This window comes from Stegastes partitus, unplaced genomic scaffold (assembly GCF_000690725.1).
Source record: "Stegastes partitus isolate 25-593 unplaced genomic scaffold, Stegastes_partitus-1.0.2 Scaffold4, whole genome shotgun sequence".
NCBI lineage: Eukaryota > Metazoa > Chordata > Actinopteri > Pomacentridae > Stegastes > Stegastes partitus.
In genome coordinates, this window is record NW_007577735.1 from 1,419,594 (window position 1) to 1,431,023 (window position 11,430).

Consider the following 11,430-nt stretch of genomic DNA (forward strand, 5'->3'; position numbering starts at 1 on the left):
AGCCCTATTCAGGACTTCTGGGTCTTTTGGATCCCAGGCTATTTGGTTTAGGTAACAGGTGTTGTTTGTTTTTTGCTTGGTTTTCTTTTTTAAAAATTTGGTTTTAAATATAAAAAGAAGGACATTTGGGACCAAAAATACGCCAACTTATCAGAAAATGTATTATAAAATATAAAATAAAAACGTAGTATAAAAGTCTGTAATGAATACCAACAAATATTTTGCACATATTCTTTCTTGGAGTCCAACGGACCCGAAAGACCTACATATGGCACAATCCATCCATCCATGATCTATACACTTAATCCTCACTGGGGTCGTGGGGGGCTGGAGTCTATCCCAGCTGACTTAGGGTGAAGGCAGGGGACACCCTGGACAGGTCACCAGTCTATCACAGGGCTACACTTAGAGACAGACAACCAAGCACACTCACATTCACACCTACAGACAATTTAGAATCACCAATTAACCTCAACTTGTTTTTAGGCCTTGTGGGAGAAAGCCTGCGAACCTGGCGAGAACCCACGCTGCACAGGGAGAACATGCAAACTCCACGCAGAAAGATCCTGGGTGTCCTCACTTGCTGCGAGGCAACGATGCTAACCATCTTACACATATGGCAACATGAAACTCCTGAATAGGGTTAAAGCCCAAGGCCTTAACAGTGGAAAAAGTTTTTATCTGTGTATCCTTATCTGTGTATTTTAATGAAACACAGGTGTTTATTTACATCTTTTCATCTCCTCATAGCATGACTCCAATGTTATGACTGAGGAGGACTGTGGTGCTGGTAGGGAGACTAGTTGTGACTTTTCATTCGTGTCCACAGCAGCAGCAGCAGCTTTGAGAACAGGCGCTGCTCGGACCTGCTGACACACACTACAGCAACGCGTTTCCTGAAAGTGACGCTGAACTGGAGGGAAGTCGTTTTTTCTTGACGTATATCTGCTGCGGACGTGTTGTTTTCTGTGGAAGTCTCGCAGACCGTCAGAGGAAGCAGCAGAGGTTATGTTTCTGAACTGCGCAACTCAGACATGAAGAGGAAAGCCATGGATAAAAGTCACAGCTCCGACCACGACCGAGAGCGTCCGACCCGCAGAACCGCTCAGGAACCGCTGTTCAGCGCATACGTGAGTGTCTGGACTTAGAAAAACAACAACAACAAAAAAAGGAATCTATTAGTCGTAACGTTTTACTAGTGAACGTATCACCTCAGGTAAAGTGAACAAGGCCCCCACATACAGACGCCATCATACAACATCTGCAGACTTCATCAAGTTTTATTTATTTATTTATTTATTTATTTATTTATCATGAATTTACGTTTGCTCTGGTGACCTAAGTAGGACATCAACCAGCCCAGGTTGTACTGTAAAAAAAATAAAATAAAAATTGACAGCAAGTGTGCCAGAAAAAAAAGTGTTAAACTGTAAAAAAAAAAACGAAACAAACAAACAAAAAAAAAACATAAAAATTAATAAAAGTTTTTTTTTTTTTTTTTTTGCTGATTCGGTTAAAAGAAGAAATTACCATTAAGTACAGTCAACATGTAAATTAATACTTTTGACTCTTCTTTTGACTTTACCGGATACTATTTATTATTTAACAAAACAGGAAGTATCTGTAACATAGAAAGCAGTAAAAAAATAAAATAAATCACATTTTTTTCAATCCTTAATGTACAATAACTTTACCTAAATGCACTTACATGCACTATTTTTTGTACTAATTTTGGCGTTTAATATTTTATTGTTGTCCAGTTTTATGTGTGTGCTGACATCTTTTATCCACGTACACTGTTAATGAAGCCTTCATACCTCAATGTAACCCGGGTTTAATTATAGGTTGAGTAAAAATAATTAATCTGCAAAATTTTTCTTTCAAAAAAATAAGCCTATTTTGTTTTTTTGTTTGTTTTTTTGCTTGTTTGTTTTTACAGCTTACAGGTAAATTAATGCAATTTTTGTGTGTGCAGTCTACTAGTTATTACCTGTAATTTAACAAAACAGAGAAAGTCTCCTAAATTGTTCAAAAAGTTCAGGACAGCAATTGTTAAAAACAAATAGATTATTTTATTTTATTTTATAGTGTGGTTGCAGAAGTCCTGAAAGTTCCAATGAAAGGTTCCAGGAAGTCATCAGCACCAGACAGCAAAAAGATAAATAGTAAAATGTAGAATTTTAAATGTTAGTCTCATGCATTTTCTGACTGTTCTCTCATGTTTACCTAGCTGTTTTCATTTTCACTGGAACATCACAAAACCTCACTATTCCAGTTTTATGCTTTGATTAAAGATGTTGAAATGTTTGAAGCGAACACAAACCGCTCAAAGGTATTTAATGTGGAAGGTCTAAAGAGTGAGTCTTCCTCTGAGGCGATGAAGCTAAAAAGTAAAAATAATAATAGCAATACTAATAACAACAAAGTGATAAGGACATTATGCCACTACTATGCACACTTGCCAAGCACTGTCTAAATCTGTGTTTCTGAGATTGTCATCGGTCCACTGCAGTTCAAGGTGGAACTGCTCAGCCATGGTGCCGATTTTTCTCATGATGTGTCTTCTAAAATATCCATCCATTCATTATCTATACACCGCTTAATCCTCACTAGGGTTGCGGGGGGCAGGAGTCTATCCCAGCTAACTTAGGGCAAAGGCAGGGGACACCCTGGACAGGCCGCCAGTCTATGACAGGGCTACACATGGAGACAGACAACCAAGCACACCTACGGACAATTTAGAATCACCAATTAACCTCAACATGCTTTTGGACTGTGCGGGAGGAAGCTGGAGAACCAACCAGAGAGAACCCACGCTGCACGGGGAGAACATGCAAACTCCACGCAGAAAGATCCCGGATGTCCTCACCGGGACGCGAACCGGCGACCTTCTTGCTGCAAGGTGAAGGTGCTAACCAGCAAGCCACTTTGCAGCCCCTTCTACAACATATATATATTTTTAAAAAAACACCGTATGGACATGGTAAAACAACTCGATTTTTGTTTTTCTTCCACTAACCTGGGGTCGGGTTCGGGGACAGCAGGCTATACAGGCTGTTCCAGACGTCTTACTACGCATTTTTCCCGTTACTCGTGATCAGGATTCTGAGGAACTTCTTTGCTTTGGGAAGCAACTCAGCCCCTGAACAAACTGCTGGAGACGTCAATGCACACAAGATTTGTCAGCTTTACATTCACACTGGGTGGGGCAGTGGTTAACATTGTCTAAGATCCCCAGTTCGCTTCCCGGCCTGCGAGTCTTTCTGTGTGGAGTTTGCATGTTCTCCCTGTGCGGTGTGGTCTCTCACCGGATTCTCCGGCTTCCTCCCACAGTCCAAAAACATGCTGAGGTTAATTGATGATTCCGAATTGTCCGTAGGTGTGAATGTGAGTGTGCTCGGTTGTCGAAGTCGAGCCCTGTAATAGACTGGCGACCTGTCTAGGGTGTCCCCTGCCTTCACCCTGAGTCAGCTGGGATAGGCTCAGAGGATCAGGTAATTAAGGGGTGTATGGATGGATGGGCTCTCATGAGTCTACCAGAGGGGAGGGTGGTAAATAGAGAGTGTCCTGGGTGGGCGGGGTCATTCCAGGTCTTTATGGCCGGTCGGAGGAGACCACTCAAGTAGATCTCCTCTAGGTGTGGTAGTGGGGAGCCAATGATCCACTGAGCCATCTTGATGACCCGCTGAAGTTGTTTCCTCTCGGATGAATCACACATGATCAGAAACAATTCTCAAATAAATCATGGCATTCAAATGACAATATATTGATACCAAGGGTTCCTAAGCTTGAAAACATTTCCTACACCATTACACCACCACCACCAGCCAGTCCTCATTGGGTCCATGGAGTCATGTTGTTGACCCTAAATTCTGACCCCATCATCTGCAGTCTCAGCAGAAATGAAGATTCATCAGACCAGACTACATTTTTTTCAGTTGTCCTGTTCTGGTGAGCTGGTCCCCACTGCAGCGTCAGATTTCTGTTCTTGGCTGACAGGAGTTGCAAAGAGCAGATGTCTGAGTTAGTGTAGCCTCTCTGTCAGCTCAAAACAGTCTGGCCAATTCTCCTCTGATAACTTTTACCAACTAAGCTGCAGCTGTTTGTTTTTTGTACTTTTCTGAGGAAGCTATTGAGACTGTTATGTAAAAATACCAAGAGGTATCATTTTTGAAATTACTCTAATGAGCAGGTTTGGCACCAACAAGCATAAAGATGAATGAGATCACATTCTGCTGCTTGATGTGAACATTTACTGTAACAGAATAATTTTATGTTTTGCACTGCTGCAACACTGGCGATCTGGATAAATGTATAAATACCCATTTAAAAACAACAAACTGTCCTGCAGGAGAACAAATGCTGTTTTTAGGTATTAATATGAATTTAACCCTCAACCCTCATCCTTTTCAATCTTGTCTTTATTCCAAGATCCTGGAGGAGATCTTCCTGAAGCTTCCTCCCCAACAGGTGGTTGTTCTTTGCAGGGTAGTGTGCCATCAATGGAAAGAAGTGGCTGACAGTGAGTCTTTTTGGAGACAAAGGTGTAGAAGAGAAGGATATCACCCCTCCTGTGCTTCTAAAATACCCAGTGACTGGAGGAAGTTTTACTTCTTGTGCATCGAGAGAAGAAATCTTCTCAGGAATCCAAGAGGAGAACGTGAGAAACCACAAAACTAACTTCATGAAGCTATAGTTTTATTCTGCTGCATACTAACACAGCAAAGTAATTTATTCCACAAACCTCCTTTTTGCTATTGTTGTTGTCGTAGAAGGGCTAAATGGCTGGAGAATTCTGAAGAATGGCGGTGACCGGTGGGCAGTTCATGGAATTAGGAAATCACTTCCAGATGACAGTATCCAGTCAAACTTTGTGACTTCTTTTGGGTGAGTAGTCAACAACAGTTGTGCACAAGACGCGCGTCACTGCTTTTATTTGGCACATTCGTGCTATGTAGTTGCTAAAACCCTTTGTGTTTTTTACAGAATGTGCACAAAGATGCAGCTGATTGATCTGGAGAACGAAGGTTACAGCTCATCATTTATGGATGACTTTCAGCCGGACATCAGAATATATGAGTGGTGAGAATATACACAACACAGGTTCACAGTTCATTGATGAATCAGAGTAATTATTTTAAGGTCATGAACACAATCCAGATCCAACTCCAGAAGCATTCACTAAACTGTACAGGTTTTAAACTAACCCACATTTTAGTCAGATTTATCAGAGCTGTTGTTTTTAACTTAGTCATGGTTCATGGTTTAAAGCTATCGTGTCTAGAAGAAAATAATGCAGTCTTTCAGCAGTTGAACAGCAGTTTAGCCACCCAACCCCAAATTCCAACTTACCCACTGTCATCACACCTCGAGGCCAGAGCACCGAATGGACTCCACATCACCCAAGTCAGCCATAGGCACTTGGCTCAAGACACACAATCCTCAAAAACAAGCTGTTTGTCAAGACCCCAAAATGTGAGTTCATGCTTCGACAGTCTTCTTTCTGGGCTCTTTCTCAAAGGTGAGGTGAGGATGGACCCAACAAAATTTACTGCTGTTAAGGACTGGCCCCTATTGGAGAACTGCAAGCTGGATTTGCCAGCTATTACCATTACTTCATCAGAGACTACAGTAAATCGCCGCACTTCTGATTGCCCTGACCTCCACCTCCAAACCTTTCCACTGAACCCCCAAAACCCACAAAGCCCTCCAAGAGCTCAAACTCTGTTTTTTCCCCCCATCCTTGTTCCATCCTGCCCTCCGGTTCATAGTTGACGAAGATACCTCCAACACTGGATTGGGAGCAGTTCTGTCTCAGCAATCTCAAAGTGACAACAAACTTCACCCCTATTTAAAACTGGGAATTATCAGCAGTCAAGCTCGCTTTGAAGGAGTGGAGACACTGGTTGGAGTGGGCAGACCAACCATTCATCGTATGGACTGATCATAGAAACCTGTCCTACATTCAAACCACCAAAACCTCAATTCCTGCCAAGCCCAGTGGGCAGCTTCAACTTCGCTCTGATGTACCGTCCTGGTTTCTGTAACATAAAGCACAATGCTCTTCCCAGGCAGTTCTCTGTGGAAAACACCTCCAAAGAACTAGAAACCATCCTGTCTACTTCTTGTTTTGTTTCCTCCCTAACCTGGGAGGAGACAGAGTGACGTGAACTGTGAATTTGCATCCGGATGCTCCATCGTGACTACATGCATCACGGTGCGCTGCTATGTGTAAACTTTTTGCATCAACACAATTGTTGCACTCCACTTACCCTACTCCCATGACTTGACTTCCTACGACTTCTTCCTTGTCTGCAGTATGAAATTCAAGTCATACGGCCATCATTTTGACACAGCAAGGCAGATGCAGCATGCATCGCAGATGACATGTTTATAGAACAAGACTTTGACAAACTTCTCCAAGCGTGGCATGAGCATCAGTTCTTCAAAGGGGATGACGGACAAATTTAAATGGGATACATTTGGGTACAATTTTTTGGAAACATTTTTTCTGGAAACTTTTGATAAGCTTATATCACATTTGCATGTTTCCATAAATACAAGTGGTTAGGTAGTCTACTTTAGGTTGTTGCAAGAAGAAATTGTGTCATATGTGCATGAATATAAGCTGTAAAGCATCTAAGTGTGAGATAAACATTAAAAATACAAAGCAATGAGCACCAATTCTGGCTTATTGGTAGAATTTACCAGACAAGTCCGTATCTGTGAAGAAGATGCTATTTGCATTAATCTCTGTACGCTGATCTGCTGTGAACAGCTGTTTTCACACCTCAAAGCTGTGCTGAATTCATCTCACAGTCGGCTGACAACAGACCTTTCAGAGGCGTGTGCACAGCTGAAAGTACAGGGTATACAGACCAAACATAGCGGAACTGAGCAGTGAAAGGTAGGGATGCAGATCACTACTTGGTAAGGGGCTACATAAGCATTGCATTTTACTTATTGGAAGCCTTCAGCACAACATTGTGTGAATGCATAACTCAGAGAGAGTGCAAATAATAGGCCTATAACTTTATCATTATAAACAAGGCCAAACATCTTGTAATAGTGCCACTATCAGTCTATAAAAAGGAAGTTAATGCACCACTGACACACCAGTCGTCCTCATCATATAAGCATTTACTGACCACTGCTATGTCCTGCAGAAATAACAAATGCAAGGTCATTGTATTTAAGTGTAATCCATTTAACTGAAATTTAAGGTCATAGACTTCAGTGTAAGAAGAGATGTTTAATATTTAATCATATGTACTGTATGCTAGTTATTATTATGGTACTATTGCAAATACAGACAAAAAGTATAAATGTATGCTGGTGGTTTTAATTCTTTTTTGCAATAGTGCATGTCATAAGTTTACACTTGATGAGTGTCATGATAATTACAGTTTATTATTATTATTGGTAATATAAAGTGATAAAAAAGTGGAATATATACACACAACTCCCAACACAGGTAAAAAAAAAAAAGGCTCAGATATTAATAACAGTTAAATTAGGCTAAATAGAGTTTAACTGATGTACCTTTAAAGGAAGTTACCCCATGCTTCTTTAATAACTGTGAATATATTTCTATTTTTTGAAGGCCCAAACCTGGTATTTATTTAATTTAGTTTAAATTATGGGCAATTTTTCTGAGATGCAATACTTCCTTGTTTATTTTGTAGTTTTTAACCATTTTCCCCCATAATATATATAAATCATTATTTCCTTTACAATTGGCAAGACCATCCATCCATCCATTATCTATAGACCGCTTAATCCTCAGTCGGGATTGGCGAGACCAGCTTTTTAAATATCTCTGGACATCATGTTTTTGGTTGGTCCATATGTCCATCTATTCATCCAATTCTAATTAAATTGATGTCTTGAACCTCTTGAGAGAATCTCTTCAAACTGGCTAAAATCCAAGAATCCATACAGAATCTGTGACAAAACTTTGCACAAATGTCTTGTAGGATAAAATGATCAGGTGATGACATTTAGTTTCTAAAGGTCAAAGGTACTACTTCTCTACTAAAAATAAAATCAGGTGTATTTAAATATATATAGAATTACATTTATTTTCTGTTATGGAAATTCTACCAAATTGAATTCACAAAGAGTTAAGGCATTTTTTGCACTAAACATTACATATGACAAATGACACAAAAAAAAAAACAGTTGTAACACTCAAACCTTATAGACGACCCTGTGTCTTTACCCTCTCCTAGCAGTGGTAAAAGACAAAAACAGGCATAGAACGGAAACCCTCATTATAACAGCAGCTCTTCTTAAGAAGTTACTTTTTTTCTCCTTCCATGCAGAGTCGTAGGTTTCAAATTTATAAGTTTGAGAGCAAAAGAGATAAACCCTTTGCAGAAAAAGAGAGCATCTTTGATCAATGGTCTCTGCACACAATAGTCAAGTTCTGACCTGCGCACTAACAACATGAAGCACACACACATTAACGTATAATTGATATATAGCATGTCAAAGGCAAGTATGCATAGAAACCAAATAGGCAGTAAATATGAACATCTTCATCACAGTTTTATTTCTTTTATAACCAGAGTGCCGATTGTATTCCTTTATAGTTTTCATTAACTCTCTAAATGAAAGCTCAGGAGAGGTAAGGTATAAAATTTCATCATCTGCATATAATGTTAACTTATGATATTCCTAACATAAAGTCAAACCATTCTTTTATCTGCCTTGTCTGATTGCTTCGGTAAGTGGTTCCATATATATAGCAAAGATCAGCACAGACAAAAGGATCCACTTGTCTAAAGCATATTAAAATGAGAAACAGGGTTATGGGGTTAAGGTTTATACTGCTGTAAAAATAAATGGCCATACAACTCTTATCAAAAGCTTTTTCCCTGTCATCAAGCATAAACAAAAGTACATTTTTGTAAATGCCCTAAAATCTTTGCTCACATTTGCAATTATATCCTGCTGTTGAGTCAAGCTAAGTTCTTTCAGTCACAGTTGTATCTATATTTTTTTTTGTTAATGAGCAAAAATGTTTGTGATAATCAGTAAATGCCACTTGACGATAAGTTATATTGGGAGTGATGTGGTCAGCTGAATGGGGGAAAAAATAAATTTTTATTTGATAAAATAAATAATGAACTCTGAATCAGCTGTGCATGGTGGACTCTCTATTGTATCTTCACATATCTGCTTTTAGGTGCAGTTTAGTTAAAACTGTGTTTGTTCTTCTCCAACAATCAGGTTAATAATAGTACACAGTTGGTGACTGCTGTGATACCTAAAATGATTATTGCATCAACTTTCCACAACAAGAAATCAATTACAGACCACAATATTGCGTTTTCACACACAATAACCCCTCAGACCCATGGATGTATTACTCAAACTGGACTTCTTGGGTTGTATTAGAAACAACACAACACCATCAACACAGTGCCTTGTATTTAGTGTAGTGTTTGTATATTGTTTTCAGATCATCCTCCTGGCAGCAAGCTGCATCTAAAACAACCCTTGCTGCGCCAAAATGAAATCAATGAAAAACTAACCAAACATTGCTGCTGACGTGAATGTGTGTTTTTGTCTGTGCTCATGTTAGGTATACCCGATGTCCGGACTGTAGCTGCATGTATAACATCAGTGTAGAGTTGCTGAATGAAAGGAAGCAGCTTATCCAGAAGTTTGCTCCTGACACTGTTTACCCTGAAGTTGATGAATGGAAACAGGTATGAAAACAAAACACAGTAAATTGGAATACAAAGTTAAGAGAAGGTACAACTCCCACGGACAATGTTCGACGCAATGATTATTTATTTTTCAGATGACTCATATATTTCAAAACTATGGACCAGGAGTGAGATACATTCGTTTCACCCATGGGGGCAAGGATACACGGTTCTGGAAAGGATGGTATGGAATTCGTCTTACTGAAAGCTGTGTTGAGATCTGTCCAGCAAAGGACACATAATGTTCTGTGATGGCTGCCTTCTGCCTTTATCTAAGGTTCCTGTTTTTTTCTGGTCTTATTTGTCACATATAATCTGCAGTTTTTGCATGTTTCTGCAGCTATAACCTCAAAAACATATGCATCCTTTTCTTGATTAAATGTAATTTTCAACAAACAATGTCAACATGTTCAAGGTGCTGTAGACAACATTCAGAACTACTGGATGTCACAATAGAGCATCAACACTTTAAACCAAAAACAAACCGGTGCGACACTTCACATTTCATTTACAATCAGAAAGACTGTGTACACTACAAACATTGGCCCACACCAGCCAATGTTCTTTGCATTCAATGAAAACTGGAACGATAGCATATCAGCACTGTGATCATTTTATAGAAAAATGCAATGCAGTAATGAAACCCTGACTTCACTAGGAATAAAATACCTCTCTCATCTGGATAACTGGCCTGTGGATCTTAGCCAATATCAAAGAAATATCAGTGTGTTTAGAACCAGGATATTTGTTCGTAGATTGGAACTACAAATGCTGTTTCATTTGCTGCCAATTCCTTATCTGTCTGTGTTAATTTGAATTCAGAGCAGACTTGACTACTTGACTAATAATAATGAAAAATGCTATGTAAATAGCAAATACAGTAAGTTGACTTTTGCTGATCATTGACAGTATCAGAGATTAATTAAACTGAGTTATTATTAATTTAACTTTAATGTTCCAGCACCATTGTTTACCAAGTCAGTGTAAATTGAAATGTTCTTTGCATTGCTACTTTGTACTGTTCTGTAAAATGAGATGCAAAGCTGTTTATGTTTTAGAATCTGGAAAGTCGTTTATCTTTTGTATTGCTTTCAGTTTGCTTTGAAAATTAATACAGCATTTTCTATGCTTTATACTGTTTTGTCAAAAGCAAAATTTAATGAATGAATGAACAAATTGAATTAAAGTCAAAGAGTCCAAGATAGCCTCTTCACTTCAGTTTTTTCTTAGTGTCAGTAATGCTGATGCAACTATTTTAGTCAGAAATGTTACTTTTACGATATTCACAAATCCTATTCAAACACTGACTAGATGTGAGCATAAGAAAATCAAGAAATACCGGCAGTGCAAATTCCAGCATTCAGAGGTGAAACAGTTAGTGAAAAGGTTTTTGATGCTTCACTTAATGATGCTGATGCTGCAGTAGCAAGTTTCATTCACTTAAAAAAATAGCATCCTCTGGATTTATAAGCTGGTTTGCACCATAGACTGTATAAAAGATGGACGAAGCTACCGTGACGTCACCCATTGGTTTCTGCACTGAGAAAATGAAACCAGGGTTTTGCTACTTCCTGGTTGACATCTTGGATTTTTTGAGTCAGTGATGCAAAAATCGTCGGAGGGGGGCGGAACCATAGGAGCAGCGATTGGTCAGACGGATTGAGAGGCAGGCCCTCTCTGCCCGCCCACATTTACCGCCTTCTGCTCGCTTCAT

General features: G+C 39.3%; 1 protein-coding gene across 1 annotated transcript; it reads left to right on the forward strand.

The window, feature by feature from the left end:
- Positions 1-933: 933 nt before the first annotated feature.
- LOC103354959 (F-box only protein 44-like) lies at positions 934-10,920 on the forward strand. Its single transcript, XM_008278582.1, has 6 exons — positions 934-1,130; positions 4,432-4,660; positions 4,773-4,887; positions 4,987-5,082; positions 9,590-9,716; positions 9,812-10,920. The coding sequence occupies exons 1-6, from the start codon at positions 1,035-1,037 to the stop codon at positions 9,956-9,958; spliced, it is 810 nt and encodes a 269-aa protein (XP_008276804.1). The 5' UTR covers positions 934-1,034; the 3' UTR covers positions 9,959-10,920.
- Positions 10,921-11,430: the final 510 nt, after the last annotated feature.